The sequence below is a fragment of the Cyclopterus lumpus genome, chromosome 17 (genome assembly GCF_009769545.1).
Source record: "Cyclopterus lumpus isolate fCycLum1 chromosome 17, fCycLum1.pri, whole genome shotgun sequence".
In the NCBI taxonomy this organism is placed as follows: domain Eukaryota; kingdom Metazoa; phylum Chordata; class Actinopteri; order Perciformes; family Cyclopteridae; genus Cyclopterus; species Cyclopterus lumpus.
In genome coordinates, this window is record NC_046982.1 from 21,328,197 (window position 1) to 21,352,773 (window position 24,577).

At 45.8% G+C, this 24,577-nt stretch overlaps 3 protein-coding genes across 3 annotated transcripts; 2 read left to right on the plus strand and 1 right to left on the minus strand.

Annotated features, from left to right (window-relative positions):
* Window positions 1-868: 868 nt before the first annotated feature.
* On the plus strand, window positions 869-4,151 carry LOC117746408 (replication initiator 1-like; the record flags this gene model as incomplete). Its single annotated transcript, XM_034555505.1, has 3 exons — window positions 869-1,290; window positions 3,026-3,613; window positions 3,892-4,151. Coding segments are annotated over exons 1-3 (1,074 nt in total), but the record flags the coding sequence as incomplete, so codon positions are not given.
* Window positions 4,152-4,195: 44 nt separating this feature from the next.
* Window positions 4,196-11,016, plus strand: LOC117746409. The gene is made up of 6 exons (XM_034555506.1): window positions 4,196-4,728; window positions 4,827-5,416; window positions 8,005-8,227; window positions 8,506-8,567; window positions 9,388-9,481; window positions 9,566-11,016. Exons 1-6 carry the CDS (start codon window positions 4,245-4,247, stop codon window positions 10,543-10,545), a joined length of 2,433 nt encoding a protein of 810 aa, XP_034411397.1. The 5' UTR covers window positions 4,196-4,244; the 3' UTR covers window positions 10,546-11,016.
* Window positions 11,017-18,370: 7,354 nt separating this feature from the next.
* On the minus strand, window positions 18,371-24,364 carry pnp5b (purine nucleoside phosphorylase 5b). The gene is made up of 6 exons (XM_034554876.1): window positions 24,203-24,364; window positions 22,945-23,114; window positions 22,715-22,818; window positions 22,273-22,448; window positions 20,941-21,131; window positions 18,371-19,180 (listed from the first exon to the last, which is right to left on the minus strand). The coding sequence occupies exons 1-6, from the start codon at window positions 24,229-24,231 to the stop codon at window positions 18,957-18,959; spliced, it is 894 nt and encodes a 297-aa protein (XP_034410767.1). The 5' UTR covers window positions 24,232-24,364; the 3' UTR covers window positions 18,371-18,956.
* Window positions 24,365-24,577: the final 213 nt, after the last annotated feature.

Below are 24,577 nucleotides of genomic sequence, written 5' to 3' on the forward strand. Positions count from 1 at the left end.
ATGATGTGTGTGTGTGTATATATATGTGTATGTACTATAAATTGATCTATTTATTAAATATTGTTAATTTTATTCATTTGTTTCGAACACTAACTCTATATTGTGAGTCAATGAATATAGTTGAATTAAGTATTATTTTGTTGTAATGTGTAATTTAATGGTTGTCTAATTGCACCCATTGTGTCTTCTTTCAAACATGGTGTTTGAAACAGACCAGTTCACGATATTGAGGGTGGCAACAAAGTCAAACTTTAATTTTACATTATCCATTTTAATGCGTTTTTTTAATGCACAACACCACCATTTACATTCAGAAGTATTGCACTAGCTTTATATACATTACAGCTCTGGTTACTTTACAGATTCAGATTAGTAATACGTAATATAATCAGTAATACATGATGGTACATTAGAAAAAAACTAAATAAATAAATGCCACAGCTAATACTTTTATATATTTGTTTTATTCATATTATTTGACAGGGAACATACATATGGGCCTTGTTACATTTAAATACAATGCAATGTCTATATAGGACTTCAAGTCGTAGCTAATTTACAGTCACTGGTTAGGCGTTCAAGAGATAATAACACAAAATAAAACACTTGAATGCAACCATATAGTCAAATGATATTTTATATATTTATATAAATATATAAACACATGTGTGTATATATATATATATATATATATATATATATGTTATTGCTGCTTGTATTATTTCCTGTATGTTTAAAACTGGTATTTTTCAAATGTTAGTTAAATATAAAAACAATGCAATGTGCGCGGCGCCTCTCCGCCCGTGTTTACGGTATCCATGTCGTCACTTCCGGTAAACGAGCCCTTGTGTTTACGCTTTGTACCAATTAGCTGCTGCTAGCTTAAGAGGCGGTGCGCGTTAAAGAGCTCTCGGCTAGTCGGCGCTCAGCGGCTTCCGCCATGGCTCGTGTCGGTTAGCCCGGCGAGTGAGTTACAGACACTTTGCTCGCTCCCCCCCCCCCGCCACTTTGTTGTTGTTGTTGTTGTTGTTTCGACCCCCCCTCCCCCTCTCCCCTTTAAAACTATGCTGAGCAGCGTCGCTCTGCGGGCTCAGATAGCCTCCATAATCGATGCCTTGTCCGAAGCAGCCGTGGCGGAAATCGCCAAAGTCGTGGAGGACGGCATGGTGGTGCTGCGGCTGGAGATGTGCCAGCGCGAGACCGAGATCCGGAAGCTGAAGAGCAACTTCGAGGTTCTGCACGGCGAGCTGAGGGCGCTGCGCGAGAGCGAGAGCGCGACCCCGAGACCCGGTAAGACCGGGACCCCCCCCCCCGGTTACCTCCCGTGGTAACCTGGGACACACACACACACACACACACACACACACACACCTGACCCTGGTCTGGAGGCTCTGCCCACGTGACCGCTCCAAAAGGTGCCACCAGAGAGGGTCAAAAAGCAGTGATTTGATGATGATGAAGACATGTGATGAAGATGCAGTCGATCTCTGTATCGTTGCATTGCCTAGTAGTTGAAAATGACTTCTGGGCTTTCATACTTTTATTAATTTTAGAAGACCCTGTGATTGTCTCAATATACCTTTACTCCCTTCCTCCGGCACGGTCGACATGTATTACGTCCTTTAGGCCCCTCTGGCCCCTCACGTAGGTCCATGATACACTATAATATGATACACTATAACATGATACACTATAACAAGATACACTATAATATGATACACTATAATATGATACACTATAACATGATACACTATAACAAGATACACTATAATATGATACACTATAACATGATACACTATAACATGATACACTATAACAAGATACACTATAACATGATACACTATAACAAGATACACTATAACATGATACACTATAACATGATACACTATAACAAGATACACTATAATATGATACACTATAACAAGATACACTATAACATGATACACTATAACAAGATACACTATAATATGATACACTATAACATGATACACTATAACATGATACACTATAACAAGATACACTATAACATGATACACTATAACAAGATACACTAACATGATACACTATAATATGATACACTATAACATGATACACTATAATATGATACACTATAACATGATACACTATAATATGATACACTATAATATGATACACTATAACATGATACACTATAACAAGATACACTATAATATGATACACTATAATATGATACACTATAACAAGATACACTATAATATGATACACTATAACATGATACACTATAACAAGATACACTATAACAAGTTACACTATAATATGATACACTATAACAAGATACACTATAACATGATACACTATAACAAGATACACTATAACATGATACACTATAACAAGATACACTATAACAAGTTACACTATAACAAGTTACACTATAACAAGATACACTATAATATGATACACTATAATATACAGCAGAATCTTGGAACTTAGAACCTAGGGAACCTAGGGCATAGGGAACGTAGAACCCATGGAATATACAGCAGGATCCTGGAACTTTGAACCCAGGGAACCTAGGGCATAGGGAACGTAGAACCCATGGAATATACAGCAGGATCCTGGAACTTTGAACCTAGGGCATAGGGAACGTAGAACCCATGGAATATACAGCAGGATCCTGGCATAGGGAACGTAGAACCCATGGAATATACAGCAGCATCCTGGAACTTTGAACCTAGGGCGTAGGGAACGTAGAACCCATGGAATATACAGCAGAATCCTGGAACTTAGAACCTAGGGAACCTAGGGCATGGTGAATGTAGAACCCATGGAATATACAGCAGGATCCTGGCATAGGGAACGTAGAACCCATGGAATATACAGCAGGATCCTGGAACTTTGAACCCAGGGAAGATGCAGTAGGGCCCTGGGAACATGAACACACGTCCTTGGTCATTCCCATTATTTTTATTGCTACTCCATCAATTTAAATACAGTCAAGTATCTTTTAACCAACGCGCTGTTCTTCAACTCGATCGCTGCCTTTCAGACACTCAGAGAGCGGTTGGCGATGAGAGGGCCTCGCTGGAGAAGAACCATAACCACACGGACCGCAACGGCCTGCGCACACCCGAGCTGCAGGTGAAATGTGAACCCGTGGACGAAGCAAGCGAAGAGAACCGATCACGACCTGCCCGTCCGGCAGAAGACGCGTCCCCGTACGAAAGGCACGGCGCCCAGTGGCGGCCGGCGGCTCAGACGGGACGCGTCAATTCCGGTTATTCACATTCGGGGCAGAACTCCTTGTCGTGTCTCCCCGAATCGTCTCTGAGCGGCGGCCAGTCCGCCGGGTTCCAGCCGAGCCCGTTCATCCGCGGGCTGCCGGGTTACGGTCAGTACCGCGGCCCGTACGGCGCGGCGCGGAGGAGGACGGCGGCGGCGGCGGCTCTGGCGAAGCGGTTCATGTTCAAGAAAGGCTTCATCTGCCCGTACTGCGGCAAATGCTTTGAGCGCGGCGGCCACCTGGAGAGGCACAAGAGGATTCACACGGGCGAGAAACCGTACCGCTGCGAGGAATGCGGGCGCCGGTTCAACCAGAAGTGCAGCCTGAAGGAGCACATGAAGATCCACGGGAGATGTGAGTACAAGCGCCTCGTTGTCTGGAGCAAACAGACTCCTTCCTTTGGTCAACAACCCAGTTGCCTTTGAGCAAAACACTGCTGAGCAGGGTGGAGTCCACTTTTTCCTCTTGATACATTAATTTCCTTCATGTGTCTGCAGCAGGGCGGGATTAGGGAGACTCTAACCCGGGACCCTGAATACTGTTTTCATGCAACAACAATGCATGTGGAGATGCATTCATCTCTTAAATCTGATGGGAACGAATGCGTCTCTTTTTCTTTCTACTCAAAACAGGTGTTCAGCCCAACCGAGCCCCGGAGGTGGAGGTGGGCGACCGGAAGCCGGTTCCCGAGGGGAAACCGTGCCCGGGTGCTCCTCGCCCCGAGGAAGGGGTCCGAGGGAACGCCGCGGACGTCCCGCCGAAGAACGAGGACCTTCTTGCGACACCCGTGCACGTGAAACGCGAGCCCGCGGAGGAGGATATAACGGCGCCGCCGCCATTTCTCGGAGGGAACGAGCAGACGAGGGAACGAGCAGACGGAGGAGGAGGAGGAGGAGGAGGAGGAGGAGGAGGAGGAGGAGGAGGAGGAGGAGGAGGAGACCTGAGTGAGAACTTCGCCACATTTGTGAGCGACAGCCAGCAGTGGATGTCCCGATTGCAAAGTCAAAGCGACGCGGAGATCGGCAGCGCCGAGTATCTCGGCAGCGCGGCGGCCCAGAGCCTGGCGTCCTACCCGGGGCTGGCTCAGTTACTTCCGCCGGCAGTCGAAGCTTCGTGCAGCTCGTTCTCCTTTCCGGGGAAACCGTACGGGGAGCTCGGCAGCTGCGGCGCGGCGTCGTCGTCGTCGTCGTCCCTCACGGCGTACGGCTCCTCGGACGCGTTCGCGCCGTCGAGCGAAGCCGGCCCGGCGCCGAACCCCCACCGGCCCCGAGGAAGGCGGTCCATTCAGCTGACGAGACCCAAGAAGTGCTTCGTCTGCTCGTACTGCGGCAAGGCGTTCGAGCGCGTCGGCCACCTCGAAAGACACTTACGGATCCACACCGGCGAGAAGCCGTACGGCTGCCACGTCTGCGGGAGGTGCTTCAATCAGAAGAGCAGCCTCAAGGGCCACATGAAGACGCACAGGAACGGTGAGAGACCTTTACCTAATAAATACATCATGTATAATCAAACCAGTAGAGATTTGTGTGTTGAAAGTTAACTCTATTTGCATATTTAACCCCAACAGGGGAGAACCCAGACGCGCTGGAGCCGCATCACCTGATGTTTACGATGCCTGAGAATCAACCGGCGGAACCCAAGACCGGACTGGCGGCGTTAGAGGAGCAGTACCTGGGCGGCGGCGGCGCTTACAGCGAGGCGTTGGACGAGCGAACCGTGATGGTGAAGCTGGAGCCCAACGGAGAGGACCTTCACGCCCCGGGTCAGGCTGGGGACCGAAGTCGGCCGTGGACGTCCGTCGCCGAGAAGAGCGGCGGCGGCGGCGAGCAGACCTTCAAGTATCGCCTCGGGACGGCCGGCGAGCAGCCGGGATGCACGCCGCCGGCGGGGGAGCTGCTTTTTCTCCGCGGCAAAGAACGGGAGGAAACGATGCTCGGCGGTCCGTACTCGGGGCGCTCCGACGCGGCGGAAGAGACGCCCGCGCACGAGTACGCGGCGGCGAGCGGCGGGTTTGAATTCAATATGGCCGCCGCGGATGACTGCGGGGACGGGGACGGGCAGAACTGCTTCATATGCTCCACGTGCGGACGGAGCTTCGATTGCTTCGATTCGTTTCAGGGCCACCGGTGCAACGATGTCACGGAGCCTTCACGCAGATGAGCGTCCTGCAGCTGCACCTTAAGGTGCGCGTGGAGTGAATATTATGCAATATTACACACGGCGAGAACGAGTGAGAGATCGGACAGATGAAGAAAAACGATAGTTTTATAGATTTTTTTTTTTTTCTTTTTCTTTTGTCACATTTCCAGTACAAAATGTACTTTGCACAACATGTTTTTTCCTTTTTGCTTCGACGATGTTCGGCAGCACCAAGTTTTCTGTTTCCTGTTCCTCGTTTTTCACTTTACTGAAAATAGTTTTTTAGCAAATCGTTTTTGGAAGGAATGCAGACGGCCGTTTAACATTGATTTAAAATGTTGATCGGTGCAAAAGGACCTCGTGGTCTCTACTAAAAAGTATGATATTATCATCACTGCGGACTGTGACTTGGCTCCGCCCACTCCGCGTCTCCTTCAATGACATTCAGTATAAAATGTGTAATTGGAAACGTTTGCAGCTGTTACTGAGTTTTGACGTGTCGGCGTATTAGTTCTCTATTGAGAGGTAGGCTTTGACGATAATGTACTAAAGAAGTATTTAGTGGAATTGGAACAAATTAAACTATTATGGATCCAGCGTGTCGACCTGAGATCCATCGCTGGTTTATTCTTCATTCAAACGCTTTACAGCCAAATCAAATCGGTTCCATCGAGCTTTTAAAGACGGGCGACAATTTTTATTTATTTATTTTTACGAAGATTTGCTTTTTGTGTTGTGTATCTACATCAGTTTGTACAAACAAAAATATGGATTAATGCTTCTGAGGACGCAGCGAGGGGACTACTTTCTTTCTTTTTTTTCTCTTCTTTTTCTAAGAGTCGCGTCTTCATCTTAAACCAAACGAAAGGTCGCACAACAACGCACTGTTGACCTCGCATTACGGTTGCCTTTCACGCTGCGTGTGCGTACGTTTGATCAATATTCTGTTGGTTTGGTCCTTTTTTTTTTCTTCAGAAAGGCAGATTTCAAACACACCGGGTAATGTTTTTCTTTTCCTTCTTTAAACAACGCGTTGTTGTTGTTGTTGTTGTTGTTAAATCACGTGAAACTAAAGAAACCTGAAATACCTCAGTGACACGCCGGGTCTCCGCGGATTGGAAAAGCAATTAGACGCTTCTCTCTGGTTACTTTTCCCCCTTTTTGACTGATATTTATTTATATATTTTTTACATTACGCCCCCCCGTTTCATTATTAAGCGCATGGAAAGCTGTAATGTTAAAGAACTGCGTTATTATTTTCTTTTTATTTAACAATTTTGTATTTAAAGAGTGTTCACCGATCAATAATTGTCAATCTGACGCCCAGTTGTAGCATGATGATTTTTATAAAGGTTTTTATCCCCCGTCGTACAGGATGTTGGATCACGTTTGGAAAATATGAATATAACGAGGGAATCGGTTTTCTGTTTGAGCTTTTTGTATTTTTAAAATAATAAAATAAAAAAAGACTAAAGTTATATGAATTGTGAAGTCTGGCGCTCTTGTTTTTTATGTCTTCCGGAACCTTTTTTTTGTAGAGGCAAATTCACCTTGACCACGCCCACTAAGTTCACCTTGACCACGCCCACTTAGGAGGAGGAGCTTGTAATGCAACATCTACTTGGACTAAAGGACAAACGTTTTTTTTTTTTTTTTTTCTAATTATGAAAAATAATAATAAATTGAAGTGAAGACATTTTGGATTAGTTTTGAATACTGAACGTTGGAAATAAAAGATTTTTTGAATGATGCATCTTTCTTGCTCCACTTCCTCCTCCTTTTAGTTCCTCCTCTCACCTCCTTTCCTTCCACATGCATGGACAAGGGCTACAAATGAAGAGGAACCATTAAGGAACCCTCTTGGCTCAAAGTTCCAGCCTCATAGATCGTCTTCATCAACCTGGTTCACAGGTGACTACTTTATCTTAAAGTTAGTATTATTTCATAGCTTAATGTCTCCTGGTTCTACAGTCAGTAGGGTAACTCTTCCTCTCCAGTGGACTGGAGGAGCTCATCTTTCATAGGATAAAGTACGGACATTTAAGGGGGTCAAAAAGTAGAGCGATTGACCCTAAAGGTCGCCCCGTAAAGGTGTCCGAGCGCACCAGTGGAGGTAAGACACCGGTAAGCTTCACCTCTATGAAACCCAAGAGGAGGATGTATGGCGAACAGAAGGCTGAGGCCATCAAATGCCCCCCCCCCCTCCGCTCGCTCTCTCTCTCTCTCTCTCTCTCTCTCTCTCTCTCTCTCTCTCTCTCTCTCTCTCTCTCTCTCTCTCTCTATCTCTATCTCTATCTCTATCTCTATCTCTTCCTCTTGTCGGTGGTGATGCGGCTGCGCCTCTCCTGGTGCGTTTACGGTAAAAGCCCTCCGCCACACGGAAGAAAAGGTTCCACCTAGCTAGAAAAAAAAAAACACAGTGAGGGATGTAGAAGGTTTTAGTGCGTCGCTTGTTTTCGCGTTTCTTTCTTTTAAAAAAATAAAATAAAATTAAAAAAAGGGACCATTGCGCGGAGGGATTTTTTTTTATTTTATTCCCCTCACACTTGCTTTTCCTCCTCCTTCTACTGCTCCATTTTTTTTTTTTTTTTTTTTTTTTTTTTTTTTTTACTTTGCACGAGTCAAACATGGCGACGTGCGTTCCCTTCCAAACGCAGTTATCCTCAATAATGGAGGTTCTGGTGAAAGCGGCCGTGGCGGAAATCTCCAAACTGGTCGATGACAAATGCGCGTGCCTGCACCTGGAGATCTCGCGGAAGCAAAGCGAGAACGACGCGCTGAAGAGGAAGCTGCTGCTGCGGGACGACGGCAAGCTGCGGCGAGGGTCCGGTGCGTGACACGCGCAGCTGCTCACCAGTCCTCTGTTAACGTTATGTTGTGTGTGTGTGCATATTAATGTCAAGTGTCATCATCATCATCATCATCATCATCATCATCATCTTCTCCTGGAGCAGCAGGGGGGGCACGAGTCACTGTGACTCGTGCCCCCCCTGCTGCTCCAGGAGATGATGATGATGATGATGACACTGGAATGCTGTGCATTGCTTCATAAAGGAATGCATATTAAATAAAATAAACATTTAAATGTATTTTTCTCCTTCCTGTAGAGAACTACATGGGCCGAGGAGCCGACGTGGGGAACTGCCCGCGTCCCGCTGGCGATGTCAAGGTGGGTGTCAGCTCCACAACCCCTAAAACTGGTGATTTATGCATTCTGTGGTGTTACAGAACCAAGGCCGACCCGGCAAAGTGGGCCACTCCAAACCCACCAGGGGAGGGACCCCCCACACACACACACACACAAAGGTCTACCCGTGTGTGATGGTTCCAATCGTTTCTGGTGTAGTTCATGAACACGATGCTCATTTAATTTGACCTGCACGGACACGATCAATTAAAGCCGCTCGTGAATATACTTTTATATATTAGTGCTGCGTCACGTGACCTTTAATCTCAACCGTCATGGCCGTCCATAAAGGGGTTACAGGGTACTGAAAGGTGCCCATGCAGGCCAGCAATAACTACTGCCATAAATATATATATATATATATATATATATATATAATTATTGCCGTTACTCATCGAAACAACACGACATAAGTGCGTTGTTTGTGTCATTTAGTCAAATTTAGCCCGTTTCAAATTGAAACCCTCTCTCCTGCAGATTAAAAAAAAAAATTGTACGCAAAATATGAACCATCCGTCCGCATGGTGAGTAATTTACTGCTCTAAACTACTCATTAAATCATTTGTCGAGCAGATTTAGAAGGACCCACTGACGGATCCAATCAGACTAGTCGGTGAACATGAAAATCAAAGCGCATAAAGAGCCGGATATTTCCTCCCAGGAGCCGGCGTAATATTGGATTTGCATTCGCCGGGCGTCCACGAGCGCGACTCCCAAGTGAACGCCGGCGGAGTTGATGAACGGAGCTGAGCGTGCTCCTCAAAAGGGGTTAGAAGGTGTAATCCGTCCTCTCTGTGTCTAGTTCCCCGACATCGACGAGGCCACCGTGTCGTTCACCATCAAAGAGGAAAGTCCCGACGAGATGCTGTGGATCAGCGACTCCGTCGGCCCGATTGGTGAGTTTAAAGATCCGGATTGTTCCCGCGAGAAAGGAAAGAAAAACCCGACCGCACGGTAAATGTCACGCGTGTCACTTGCAGGTTCCGTCGGACAATACCGCCGTCCGGCTAGTCGGGCCGCCGCCGCCGCCGCAGAAGGGGGCCGTCGGATGAACCACTCGGAGGTCGCCGCCAGGAAAGCGTCCCAGTTCGGCGACCCGTACGGCTCCGGTCAGCACGCGGGAGACGACGGCGGCGGCCTCCAGTTCACGGTCAAGACGGAGAAGGAGGAGGACCGGTCGGCCTTCGTCCAGGACGGGTGCCAGCACGGCGCCGGGAAGCAGGCTCAACTGGCGGCCGACTTTTCCATGGACGAAAGGGAGAACCAGCTGTGGTCGTCCATCATCGAAGGCAACGACATCGACGCCGGTTTCCCGGACTTCTCCAGCGTGGTGGAGGAGTACTCCAACACCTTTCCGGACCACTCTGACGTCCACGCCGGCGTCCAGCAGCTGTCCGCTCAGAGGCCGTGCAACGGGGTCTACGGCGGCGACGTTCCGCAGTCGTCCGGCGGTTTCAAACCCCGGCCTCCGGACCGGGCGAAGGAGCAGCTTCACTCGCAGAGGAACGCCGAGGGTGACGGCGCGGCCGGGGAGCACTCGCACAACACTTTCGCGGTAGCCGGCGGCGGTGGCGTCGGCGTCTGCGGCTTCCACCCCCACAAACCGCTGTCCGGCGCGTCGCGGGGCTACGCCTGCTCGCACTGCGGCAAGACGTTCGGCCGCCACCACCAGTTCAAGCTGCACCAGCAGAGCCACAAGAGGAAGCGGGCGTTCTGGTGCACGGTGTGCGGCAAGAGCTTCCAGTGCTCGTCGCACCTCAGCATCCACCACCGGACGCACACGGGCGAGAAGCCGTACGGCTGCGGCCAGTGCGGCAAGAGGTTCACGCAGCAGAGCAGCCTGAGGGTCCACCAGCGGACGCACAGCGGGGAGCGGCCCTACAGCTGCTCGCTGTGCGGGAAGACCTTCATCCTGATGCACCACTTGAAACGCCACAGAATCATCCACACGTACAGCTGAGGCCGACGGCGACTCGGATGGGAAAAGACAAAACGATGAAAAACCAGCCGCGCATTCGGTTGGGATTCGGCAAAGCGTCGCTGCTCACGGACTAAAAGCATATTCCACTATGCAAAATCCATCCGGATGGGATTTTAAGATGCTTGCTTAATTTTTAATTACCTATTATTATTATTATTATTATTATTATTATTATTATTATTATTAAAAAGGTCAAACTGAATTGCACCCTCAAACAAAGTATATTTTTTCACACACCGTCAAAGCTAGAAATCCCCCCAAAAAACCACGAGGTCCAAAACGTCTAGTGTGCATATTTTTCTCTTCCAGTTCTTCTGCATACGATCTTAAATTAGTCTTTTAGCTCCTCTAGTATTAAATATGCCTTATTTCATCTCGTGGCTTTCCAGAGAGTTGTTTATGTTTTGATGTCAACATTTGGTAAAACTTTTAAACTCTTTACATAAAACATCCCCCCCCCCCCCCCCAAAATCCTTTTGCCATTTTGTTATGATTTTATATTAAAAGGATCGTTTTAAAATCAGCAGCTGGATTTTATTTATTTATTTATTTTTCTTCGCTGTTTGTAATTCTTGCGTTGATGAGGTTATCATCCACCGTATTCATTTAGTCCTTATTTAGGCTCATAAAACAGATGGTTTAATATCCTCACATTGAGCACTTTATGGTACAATAATCATAACGTAGAACACAATTAAAACAACAACAACAACACTCCAACACGCTTGTGATGTGTCATTCGGCTCCGCTGCAACCCCGTGATTGGTTTTGATTGATTAAGACAAAAAATTCTCGAGGCCAAAATGGGTCCTTCGGATTTCTCGTTTCTTCTTCTCCCTCCCGGGAAGCATAAAGCCCATAATTCAGAATTTAAAAAAAGTGATGTGAAACGATTTATATCTTTTGCTCGATTTAAAACGATGATCCAAAAGTATTTTGCCGGTCGCCCCCCTCGATCCGGCTGCATGTCCGGTCACCAGAGGGCGGCCTCACGCTTCCTTTTGGTCGCGTTGAAGCTCTGCTTCCTGTTCAGGGCTTCAGAGAAGCAGCAGAACTGCCTGAGGAGTTAAAAAGAGTTGAAAAGAGTGTCGTGGTGAGACTCCTCTACACACACGGACCCTTCATTTAGTGGGAAAGTGTTGCTTCAAGTGTGCTTTCCTTTGTTCACGATGCAGCTGATGGTTCAGTCCGGTAGTGAAAGGGTTAAGCTGATGGTTCAGTCCGTTAGTGAAAGGGTTAAGCTGATGGTTCAGTCCGGTAGTGAAAGGGTTAAGCTGATGGTTCAGTCCGTTAGTGAAAGGGTTAAGCTGATGGTTCAGTCCGGTAGTGAAAGGGTTAAGCTGATGGTTCAGTCCGTTAGTGAAAGGGTTAAGCTGATGGTTCAGTCCGGTAGTGAAAGGGTTAAGCTGATGGTTCAGTCCGTTAGTGAAAGGGTTAAGCTGATGGTTCAGTCCGGCAGTGAAAGGGTTAAGCTGATGGTTCAGTCCGGTAGTGAAAGGGTTAAGCTGATGGTTCAGTCCGGCAGTGAAAGGGTTAAGCTGATGGTTCAGTCCGGTAGTGAAAGGGTTAAGCTGATGGTTCAGTCCGGTAGTGAAAGGGTTAAGCTGATGGTTCAGTCCGGCAGTGAAAGGGTTAAGCTGATGGTTCAGTCCGGTAGTGAAAGGGTTAAGCTGATGGTTCAGTCCGGCAGTGAAAGGGTTAAGCTGATGGTTCAGTCCGGTAGTGAAAGGGTTAAGCTGATGGTTCAGTCCGGTAGTGAAAGGGTTAAGCTGATGGTTCAGTCCGGCAGTGAAAGGGTTAAGCTGATGGTTCAGTCCGTTCAGTTTGTTCTGTGCTGCCGGCGCTTCCTTGTTTTCCTTTTCAGGCGAATGAGAGAGACGCCTTCATGTTTCATGTTCCATGTTTCATGTTCCATGTTCCATGTTTCATGTTCCATGTTTCATGTTCCATGTATCCATGTTCCATGTTTCATGTTCCATGTTTCATGTTCCATGTTCCATGTTCCATGTATCCATGTTCCATGTTTCATGTTTCATGTTTCATGTTTCATGTTCCATGTTTCATGTTCCATGTATCCATGTTCCATGTTCCATGTTTCATGTTCCATGTTCCATGTTTCATGTTTCATGTTCCATGTTTCATGTTTCATGTTCCATGTTTTATGTTCCATGTTCCATGTATCCATGTTTCATGTTTCCATGTTTCATGTTTCATGTTCCATGTATCCATGTTCCATGTTCCATGTTTCCATGTTTCCATGTTCCATGTTTCATGTTCCATGTTTCCATGTTCCATGTTTCCATGTTTCATGTTTCATGTTCCATGTTCCATGTTCCATGTTCCATGTTTCCATGTTTCCATGTTCCATGTTCCATGTTCCATGTTTCCATGTTTCATGTTTCATGTTTCCATGTTTCATGTTCCATGTATCCATGTTCCATGTTTCCATGTTCCATGTTTCATGTTCCATGTATCCATGTTTCATGTTCCATGTTCCATGTTTCCATGTTCCATGTTTCATGTTTCATGTTCCATGTATCCATGTTCCATGTTCCATGTTCCATGTTTCCATGTTTCCATGTTCCATGTTTCATGTTTCCATGTTTCATGTTCCATGTTTCCATGTTCCATGTTTCATGTTTCAATGTTCCATGTTTCATGTTTCATGTTCCATGTTTCATGTTTCATGTTTCATGTTCCATGTTACCATGTTCCATGTTCCATGTTTCATGTTTCCATGTTTCATGTTTCCATGTTTCATGTTCCATGTTCCATGTTTCATGTTCCATGTTTCATGTTCCATGTTCCATGTTTCATGTTCCATGTTCCATGTTTCATGTTCCCATGTTTCATGTTCCATGTTTCCATGTTCCATGTTTCATGTTCCATGTTACCATGTTCCATGTTTCATGTTTCCATGTTTCATGTTTCCATGTTTCATGTTTCCATGTTTCATGTTCCATGTTCCATGTTTCATGTTCCATGTTTCATGTCTCCATGTTCCATGTTCCATGTTTCATGTTCCATGTTCCATGTTTCATGTTTCCATGTTTCATGTTCCATGTTTCATGTTTCATGTTCCATGTTTCCATGTTCCATGTTTCATGTTCCATGTTCCATGTTTCATGTTCCATGTTCCATGTTCCATGTTCCATGTTTCATGTTTCCATGTTTCCATGTTTCATGTTCCATGTTTCATGTTCCATGTTCCATGTTTCATGTTCCATGTTCCATGTTTCCATGTTCCATGTTTCATCTTCCATGTTTCATGTTTCCATGTTTCATGTTTCCATGTTTCATGTTTCATGTTTCCATGTTTCATGTTTCATGTTTCCATGTTTCCATGTTTCCATGTTTCATGTTTCCATGTTTCCATGTTCCATGTTCCATGTTCCATGTTCCATGTTTCATGTTCCATGTTTCATGTTTCCATGTTTCATGTTCCATGTTTCATGTTCCATGTTTCATGTTCCATGTTTCCATGTTTCCATGTTTCATGTTTCCATGTTCCATGTTCCATGTTCCATGTTTCATGTTCCATGTTTCATGTTTCATGTTCCATGTTTCCATGTTTCCATGTTTCCATGTTCCATGTTCCATGTTTCCATGTTTCCATGTTCCATGTTCCATGTTTCATGTTTCCATGTTTCCATGTTCCATGTTTCCATGTTCCATGTTCCATGTTCCATGTTCCATGTTTCCATGTTTCCATGTTCCATGTTCCATGTTTCATGTTTCCATGTTTCATGTTCCATGTTTCCATGTTTCATGTTTCATGTTCCATGTTTCATGTTTCCATGTTTCATGTTCCATGTTTCATGTTCCATGTTTCATGTTCCATGTTCCATGTTTCATGTTCCATGTTTCATGTTTCCATGTTTCATGTTCCATGTTTCCATGTTTCATGTTCCATGTTCCAAGTTCCATGTTTCATGTTTCATGTTTCATGTTCCATGTTTCCATGTTCCATGTTCCATGTTTCATGTTCCATGTTTCATGTTTCATGTTCCATGTTTCCATGTTCCATGTTCCATGTTTCATGTTCCATGTTTCATGTTTCCATGTTTCCATGTTTCCATGTTCCATGTTCCATGTTCCATGTTTCCATGTTCCATGTTTCATGTTTCATGTTCCATGTTTCCATGTTTCATGTTTCATGTTCCATGTTTCCATGTTCCATGTTTCCATGTTTCCATGTTCCATGTTTCATGTTTCATGTTCCATGTTTCCATGTTCCATGTTTCATGTTCCATGTTTCATGTTTCATGTTCCATGTTTCCATGTTTCATGTTCCATGTTTCCATGTTCCATGTTCCATGTTTCATGTTCCATGTTTCCATGTTCCATGTTTCCATGTTCCATGTTCCATGTTTCATGTTCCATGTTTCATGTTCCATGTTTCATGTTTCATGTTCCATGTTCCATGTTTCCATGTTCCATGTTTCCATGTTTCCATGTTCCATGTTTCATGTTCCATGTTCCATGTTCCATGTTTCCATGTTTCCATGTTCCATGTTCCATGTTTCCATGTTCCATGTTCCATGTTTCCATGTTTCATGTTTCCATGTTCCATGTTTCATGTTTCATGTTCCATGTTTCATGTTCCATGTTCCATGTTTCCATGTTCCATGTTTCCATGTTTCCATGTTCCATGTTTCCATGTTCCATGTTCCATGTTTCCATGTTTCCATGTTCCATGTTTCCATGTTCCATGTTCCATGTTTCCATGTTTCCATGTTCCATGTTTCATGTTTCATGTTCCATGTTCCATGTTCCATGTTCCATGTTCCATGTTTCCATGATCCATGTTCCATGTTCCAGTTTCATGTTCCATGTTTCATGTTCCATGTTTCCATGTTCCATGTTTCATGTTTCATGTTTCATGTTCCATGTTTCATGTTTCCATGTTTCCATGTTTCATGTTCCATGTTTCCATGTTTCATGTTCCATGTTTCCATGTTCCATGTATCCATGTTCCATGTTCCATGTTTCATGTTCCATGTTTCATGTTTCATGTTCCATGTTTCCATGTTCCATGTTTCAGGTTTCATGTTCCATGTTTCCATGTTCCATGTTTCATGTTTCATGTTCCATGTTTCCATGTTCCATGTTCCATGTTCCATGTTTCATGTTCCATGTTTCATGTTTCCATGTTTTCATGTTCCATGTTCCATGTTCCATGTTTTTATGTTCCATGTTCCATGTTTCATGTTTCATGTTTCATGTTCCATGTTCCATGTTTCATGTTCCATGTTCCATGTTTCCATGTTCCATGTTCCATGTTTCCATGTTCCATGTTCCATGTTCCATGTTTCCATGTTTCCATGTTCCATGTTCCATGTTCCATGTTCCATGTTCCATGTTTCCATGTTTCATGTTTCATGTTTCATGTTCCATGTTCCATGTTCCATGTTTCCATGTTTCCATGTTTCATGTTCCATGTTTCCATGTTCCATGTTCCATGTTCCATGTTTCCATGTTCCATGTTTCCATGTTCCATGTTTCATGTTCCATGATCCATGTTCCATGTTCCATGTTCCATGTTTCATATTTCATGTTCCATGTTTCCATGTTCCATGTATCCATGTTCCATGTTTCATGTTTCATGTTTCATGTTTCATGTTTCCATGTTTCATGTTCCATGTTTCCATGTTTCAACGTGGTTGTTTAAACATTCACGGAGTCTTTTGAAGGCTTTGCAGGAAGAAGTTTGTCTCTTTCTTTCAAAATGAAGCAGGAAACACACTTCCTGTTTCAGAAATTAAAGTATAAAAAACATAAAGAAGGAGATTGATTTGACAAACACAGGACTTGCATTTAAGTGGATGCAACACACACACACACACACACACTCTCTCTCTCTCGCCCTCGGCCATAAATCACACCTGGAGAACCAGAGGGTGACCTTTACGGGCGCATCGGTACTTCCTCTCTCTCTCGCTCCCCCACAATGCAGTGCGTCATCGGCACACCTCGGAACCTTTTTCTCACGACCTTGTATGGCCGTGAATGTAGCTCGCCTGAGCGTCATGGAAAATGTTTCTGGGGGAGGAGGAGGAGGAGGAGGAGGAGGAGGAGGAGGAGGAGGAGGAGGAGGAGGAGGAGGAGGAGGAGGAGGAGGAGGAGGAGGAGGAGGTGGTGGTGGTGCATATATTTTGGGTTAGAAAGTGGCATCAGGCCGAGCGTAGACTAGCGTCTCCGTGTCGGTAAACATGGCGCCGATAAGGTGAGGGTCAAACCGGCTGGCTTACCAGCTGGCCCTTCGTCCCGTGGGAAGCTCACGTGGAGGTTGTGCTTCAGGAGGAGACCGAGCTCACTGGTGCAGGTTCCATCTTTTGTCTCCAGGAACCAGGAAGACAAGAAGAACAAATCTTAAAGCTACTTTTTATACAGTGATATTAACAACAGTCTGTTTCTGAGCTTTTAAATGGGACTTATTTTCATCGTTAACGGGATCATTAATAGAGCGTTCTGTTGTCCGTTGGTCACGTAAAGTCACATTTATATATATATATATATATTCTATCTTTATTTAAAAAAGGGACCGTGTACGGTTAAAACATAAATGTCACCATTTGATGCACTGTACCAGATTGTAGCTACAGCTAATTAGCATCTGTAGTCCCTTGACAGACCATAACAAACACAAAACAATAGCAAAAACAGTACAGGATAAAAGGCACAATACAACAGTATATTTCAGGTGCGTTCTTCTGGAGATTAAATACATAAAGTCGTTAGTGTTTGTTGCATGTCGTCAAACAGACGTGCAATTAATCAAATCACAAATAAAGGAACTTTACGTTATGTAATATCTGCCCGGTTGGTAATCTCTGGTTTCCGTGGTGGCTTTAAAAAAATATAGATATAAAAAAAAAAACGGCAATATGGGAAGTTTTAGAAAGTCAAACAGGACTTAAGGTGGATTTTTGTTTTTGTCATCATGATATATATATATATATATATATTTTTATATATATATATGTGTATATTTTTTCCATTTGTTATATATATAACATGTTATATATATAGTGTGTATATATATATATACAGTATATATAAAATAATTATATATATAAAATTATATATATTATGTATATATATAATATATTATTATTATATATATTTTTTTTTTCCATTTGTTTTTGTCACCATGATATATATGTATATATATATATATATATATATATATATATATATATATATATATATATATGTATATATATACGTATATATTATTATAAAATGATATATATATATATATAAAATATAATATATATGGAGTTTTTGTTGTGATTCTTCGGAAGTTTTAGAAAGTTAAGGTGGATTTTTGTTTTTGTCATCATGATATATATATATATATATATTTATATATATATATATATGTGTATATTTTTTCCATGTTATATATATATAACATTTTATATATATATATATACAGTATATATAAAATAATATATATTATGTATATATATAATATATTATTATTATATATATTTATATATATATTTTTCCATTTGTTTTTGTCACCATGATATATATGTATATATATATATACGTATATATTATTATAAAATGATATATATATATATATATATATATATATATATATATATATAAAATATAATATATATATGGGAGTTTTTGTTGTGATTCTTCGGAAGTTTTAGAAAGTCAAACAGGACTTAAGGTGGATTTCTTTACCATTAAAACCAAGACTTGCATCTGTAGGGGAAATATCTCTCTCATCCCCCAACAAACAAATCACAAATGAGCAGCAAAAAAAAAAACCACACATAATTTATTAAAGTTGAGTACTTTTTATTGTAAAAGTAGATCCACATTTTGTACATTTTTTAACCAACCTCTAAAATCCCAGACATCTGGTTATATTGCCTTTTCTCAAACTGGTCATCCCCAAAATCTCAAACGAGAGCACTTAAATACAATTAGCATAAATATTTTTAGAACATTTTAAACCTCTTTTACGCAAAATGAAACGCTCATTCCCTCCTCTCATAAATAATGTGACACATGTAAAAAGAACTGAACCAATAAATATGTATATTTCATTAAGTTATTATTAAGTTTCTTTTTTTCTTTATTACAATACGATGCCGTTTCACTGAAACGGGCGGCTGAATACAGTATAATATCGCACGGGCTAGAACTCGTCATCCGGCTGTACGCCTCAAAATGTCAACATCGCTGGCAGAGGAGTGTGTAAACAATAAAAAATAATAACAAGTGGACCAGTTTGTAGTATTTTAAGACTCAAGTTAAAGTAACAGTCGTTAGGAAACGAGTAGTTTGTCGCCTTCTTTCAAGCTTTTTTAAAATAAAACCGTGACCCTGAGGACGGCTGACCTGGCGACCTGTCGGCGCCGCCTTCAGAAGGAGTTGTTGTTGTTGTTGTGCTCCAGCCGGGCCACCATGGTGGACACCAGCTTCTGCAGCTGCTCCGCCCGCAGCCGGCCCGTCTCCAGCACCTCCTCGTGGTTGGCCTTCTCCTGGCTGTCGTAGTCCATCACCGACCGGTTGGTGATGAGCGACAGGGCGAAGCAGCGCATGCCGGCGTGGCGGGCGACCAGCACCTCGTGGACGGTGCTCATCCCTGGGGAGGGGGGGGGGGGAAGAAGAGGAGGAGTGGGAGGAGGAAGAGGAGGAAGAGGAGGAGGAAGAAGAGGGGGAGGAGGAGGAAGAGGGGGAAGAGGAGGAAGAGGGGGAGGAAGAAGAGGGGGAGGAGGAGGAAGAGGAGGGGGAGGGAGGGGGAAGAAGAGGAGGAGTGGGAGGAGGAAGAGGAGGAAGAGGAGGAGGAAGAAGAGGAGGAGGAAGAGGGGGAAGAGGAGGAAGAGGGGGAGGAAGAAGAGGGGGAGGAGGAGGAAGAGGAGGGGGAGGAAGAGGGGGAGGAAGAAGAGGGGGAGGAGGAGGAAGAGGGGGAAGAGGAGGAAGAGGGGGAGGAAGAAGAGGGGGAGGAGGAGGAAGAGGAGGGGGAGGGAGGGGGAAGAAGAGGAGGAGTGGGAGGAGGAAGAGGAGGAAGAGGAGGAGGAAGAAGAGGAGGAGGAAGAGGGGGAAGAGGAGGAAGAGGGGGAGGAAGAAGAGGGGGAGGAGGAGGAAGAGGAGGGGGAGGAAGAGGGGGAGGAAGAAGAGGGGGAGGAGGAAGAGGGGGAAGAGGAGGAAGAGGGGGAGGAGGAGGAGGAACAAGAGGGGGAGGAGGAGGAAGAAGAGGAAGAGGAGGAGGAAGAGGATGGGGAGGAGGAGGAAGAGGAGGAGGGGGAGGAGGAGGAAGAGGAGGAGGAGGAGGAAGAGGAGGAGGGGGAAGAGGAGGAGGAAGAGGAGGAGGGGGAAGAGGGGGAGGAAGAAGAGGGGGAGGAGGAAGAGGGGGAAGAGGAGGAAGAGGGGGAGGAACAAGAGGGGGAGGAGGAGGAAGAAGAGGAAGAGGAGGAGGAAGAGGATGGGGAGGAGGAGGAAGAGGAGGAGGGGGAGGAGGAGGAAGAGGAGGAGGGGGAAGAGGAGGAGGAAGAAGAGGAAGAGGGGGAGGAGGAGGAAGAGGAGGAGGAGAAAGAGGAAGAGGGGGAGGAGGAGGAAGAGGAGGAGGAGAAAGAAGAGGAAGAGGGGGAGGAGGAGAAAGAGGGGGAGGAGGAGGAGGAAGAGGAGGGGGAAGAAGAGGAAGAGGAGGAAGAGATATATTATATATTACACACACACACACACATATATATATATAGTGTGTATATATATAATAAATTGGGTAGTTGTGTGTGGATGTCAATAAATGCAGAACATTACTGTAATTTGCTCGTGTGAGTAAAGTTGTGAAAATAAACTGAACTTTTTAAATGAGTGCCCTTTATCTTTCATGAGTTAGGCACTAGCATTGATTTAGACTGTGTGTGTGTGTGTGTCTGTGTGTGTGTGTGTGTCTGTGTGTGTGTGTGTCTGTGTGTGTGTGTGTCTGTGTGTCTGTGTGTGTGTGTGTGTCTGTGTGTGCGTGTGTGTGCGCGTGTGTGTGTGTGTGTGTGTCTGTGTGTGTGTGTGTGTGTGTCTGTGTGTGCGTGTGTGTGCGTGTGTGTGTGTGTCTGTGTGTGTGTGTGTGTGTCTGTGTGTGCGTGTGTGTGCGTGTCTGTGTGTGCGTGTGTGTGCGTGTGTGTGTGTCTGTGTGTGTGTGTGTGCGTGTGTGTGCGTGTGTGTGTGTGTGTGTGTGTGTCTGTGTTTGTGTGTGTTTGTGTGCGTGTGTGTGCGTGTGTGCGCGTGTGTGTGTGTGTGTGTGTGTGTGTCTGTGTTTGTGTGTGTGTGTGTGTGTGTGTGTCTGTGTTTGTGTGTGTTTGTGTGTGTGTGTGTGCGTGTGCGCGCGGCAGGGCGACCCCGACTCACCGACGGCGTCGGCGCCCAGCTGGTGCAACATGCGACACTCGGCGATGGTCTCGAAGGAGGGGCCTCCCAGGACGCAGTACACGCCCTCCTGCAGGAAGTCGCCGTAGCCCAACTCCGACGCCACGTCACGGGCCAGCTGGCGCAGCGCGCGGTCGTAGGCGTCGGACATGCAGGTGAAGCGGACGCCAAACCTGAGGGGGGGGGGGGAGGGGGTAAGTCAGGCTAACTAAATGAGTCGCAGCGGCGTGCTTGAAATTGCTCTTTCGGCCAAATATTGAGGAAAAACATTTCTAAAATAATCCCTCCATCCATCATCATCATCTCCATCTTCCTCCTCCTCTCCCCCTCCTCCCCCTACTTCTCCATCCTCCTCCATCCTCGATCCTCCTCCATCCTCCTCGTCCTACTCCATCTTCATCCTCCTCCTCCATCTCCTCCTCCCCCCCCTCATCATCCTTCTTCTCCATCTTCCTCCTCCTCCATCTTCCCCCTCCTCCATCTCAATCCCCCCCTCCTCCCCCTCCTCCTCCTCCATCCTCCTCCATCCTCCTCCATCCTCGATCCTCCTCCATCTTCCTCCTCCTCCTCAATCTCCTCCTCCCCCCCCCTCATCATCCTCCTCCTCCTCCATCTCCATCCTCCTCCTCCTCCCCCCCCTCATCCTCCTCCTCCTCCATCCTCCTCCTCCATCTCCTCCTCCCCCCCCCTCATCATCCTTCTTCTCCATCTTCCTCCATCTTCCCCCTCCTCCATCTCAATCCCCCCCTCCATCTCCTCCTCCTCCATCCTCCTCCTCCTCCCCCTCCTCCTCCTACTTCTCCATCCTCCTCCATCCTCGATCCTCCTCCATCTTCCTCCTCCTCCTCAATCTCCTCCTCCCCCCCCTCATCATCCTCCTCCTCCTCCATCTCCATCCTCCTCCTCCTCCCCCCCTCATCCTCCTCCTCCTCCATCCTCCTCCTACTTCTCCATCCTCCATCTCCATCCCCCTACTTCTCCATCCTCCTCCATCTCCATCCTCCTCCATCCTCCTCCTCCATCCTCCTCCCCCCCCCCTCATCCTCCTCCTCCTCCATCCTCCTCCTCCTCCTCCTCCTCCTCCTACTTCTCCATCCTCCATCTCCATCCTCCTCCATCCCCCTCCTCCTCCATCCTCCTCCATCCTCCTCCATCCTCCTCCTCCCCCCCCCTCATCCTCCTCCTCCTCCATCCTCCTCCTCCTCCTCCTCCTCCTCCTACTTCTCCATCCTCCATCTCCATCCTCCTCCATCCCCCTCCTCCTCCATCCTCCTCCATCCTCCTCCCCCCCCCTCCTCCTCCTCCTCCACCCACCGGTCGTCGTTGGGCCCACTCAGCGGGTTGGTCCCGGCAAACCCCGGCATGTTGATGTGGTCCTTCAGGATCATGACGTCGCCCACTTTGTAGTCCTGGTTCAGCCCCCCGGCTGCGTTGGTCAGGATGATCGTCTCCACGCCCATCAGCTTGAAGACGCGCACGGGCATTGTGACCTGGAGATAATTTAATATTATTATTATTATTATTGCACTCACAATAATAATTAGAATCGTCGATATCATGAAAAAGGGACGAATGGCATTACGGTTGTGATCAAGCAGGAGGAGCACAAAAGGGACCAAAATGCAGAATGTGTGTTGCTCTAAATGATTTTTTAATATATAATATAATATATATATATATATATATATATATGGAGTACTTTGACTTAAGTATAAGATCTGAGTACTTCTTGACCTTTAACGACCTCGTTGCTCACCTTCTGGACGGGGTAGCCCTCGTACAGGTGGAACCGGCCCTGCATGCACACACACGGCTTCCCTTTGAGCGTTCCAAACACCAGCTGGCCTGCATGACCATGCACTGCAACACACACACACACACACACACACAGTATCAGCCACCCGGTGCATTTATTAGGAACACACACACACACACACACATAGATTACCAGCTGTGTTTATCCCAGCCGCTGCAGGCTGTGTGTACCTGTGCTCCGGGGGAAGTTGGGGATGTCGCTGTAATTGAAGACCTGGGGGTCCTTCAGCATCTCGGCCAGACCCCCCAAACCGGAGCCGCACACGATGCCCACCGTGGGGCGCACCGGCGTGACGGACAGCAGCCAATCCGCCGTGGTCCGACACTCCTCGTAGTTTGCGCTGGGAGAGGGAGGCGGCCGGACATCAGTCACGCACTCAACAAACAATTGTGGTGAATATCTTTTGAGTCATATTTATTTAAACAAACACACACACACACACGCACACGCAGACACACACACACGCACACACACGCACAGGTCTGAGTGGCTCTATTGTGCGTCATGTTCAGGTGACAAAACACGGGATTTGCACACACAGTTCTATATTTATGTGTATGTGAGGCCTCCTGCGTGTTGAATCTCATTGACTAAAAACAAACAAGGGAGACACAATACTACAATACTACTATACTACAATACTACTATACTACAATACTACTATACTACAATACTACAATACTACTACACTACAATACTACTACACTACAATACTACTATACTACTATACAAACACCTATTTTAAAAGAGTCCTAGTGGAGCTCAGAAGCTAAAGCCTTGAACTCAAAAAAGGAACAAAAAAATACAATTGATCAATAAATATTAGGTGCATCATAAACTGTCTAAAATATATAATGGCAATACTCACATCTGCTAAACTATTTTTGTATATATATATATATATATATATATATATATATATATATATATATATATATATATATATATACACACACATACACGCACACACACACAGGAGAGTTTAGTTGTGGTTCTTCGGGCTGTGAGGTGACAAATAAAAAGTCAAAGCTTCAGACCCGAAACCACCTCCGTGACTCAAAAAAGGTTCGTTGGGGTTTTTAGAAGTGACGTCATGGCGGAGGGCACGATGCCAAGTGGGTGCGCGTGGGTGCTCCGCGCGCTCTCGCCGCCTTTTATTAACGGATATCGGGTTTCTCTCTCCACGAGGAGCGACATTAATTGAGCATCATCCTCTCGCGAGTCGTCCGCGTGCACGCTTCTTCACGCACGTTTTAAAAAAAAAAAATATTAATCATCGTTTTTAATCACCGGCGGAAACCGGACAGTATAACTGGGTTCTACCGGGGGGACTAAACTCCATTCAAGCCTTATTTTAATGTGTATTGAATCCACAAAAACATGATATCGTATCGGTTTAAATATCGGTTTTGTGACGCGTTCACTTACCCGGACGCGCACTCGGACCCGGAGGACATGATGCACCGCGAGGAGGGAAGAGCCGGCAGGTTGTTCCGCGTTCCGGAGGGTCGCGATCAGGGTTCTCCTGAGTCCCGATGGAGGGACCGGGGTTCTCTTTTAGGTTCACGCCCACTCTGAACACGCTCCAGGGCCGGGGCCACATCCCATCCTGCGTCACAGCCCGGAAGGAAGCCTCTGATTGGTGGTCGCACCAACCGGTGATGCGTTCAGGCTCCCCCCCCCCCCCCCCCCCCCACACACACACCTCCCCAAAACGAGCCATAACATGTAAACGATCACACGAGGTATCATTTAAAGGCGACGCAGCTTTATTGATATAAGTGCTTTAAGAGGTTATAATGA

Excerpts from the sequence above, each read along its gene's own strand:
- LOC117746409 (XM_034555506.1), top strand. The coding sequence starts at position 4,245 with ATGTCCCGATTGCAAAGTCAAAGCGACGCGGAGATCGGCAGCGCCGAG. Across the intron at positions 5,417-8,004 it reads TCACGGAGCCTTCACGCAGA|TTTACTTTGCACGAGTCAAA; the intron begins TGAGCGTCCTGC and ends TTTTTTTTTTTT. Across the intron at positions 9,482-9,565 it reads CGACTCCGTCGGCCCGATTG|GTTCCGTCGGACAATACCGC; the intron begins GTGAGTTTAAAG and ends TGTCACTTGCAG.
- pnp5b (XM_034554876.1), bottom strand. The coding sequence starts at position 24,231 with ATGTCCTCCGGGTCCGAGTGCGCGTCCGG. Across the intron at positions 23,115-24,202 it reads GGGTCCGAGTGCGCGTCCGG|CGCAAACTACGAGGAGTGTC; the intron begins GTAAGTGAACGC and ends TCCCTCTCCCAG. Across the intron at positions 19,181-20,940 it reads GCTGGGCGCCGACGCCGTCG|GGATGAGCACCGTCCACGAG; the intron begins GTGAGTCGGGGT and ends CCCCCTCCCCAG.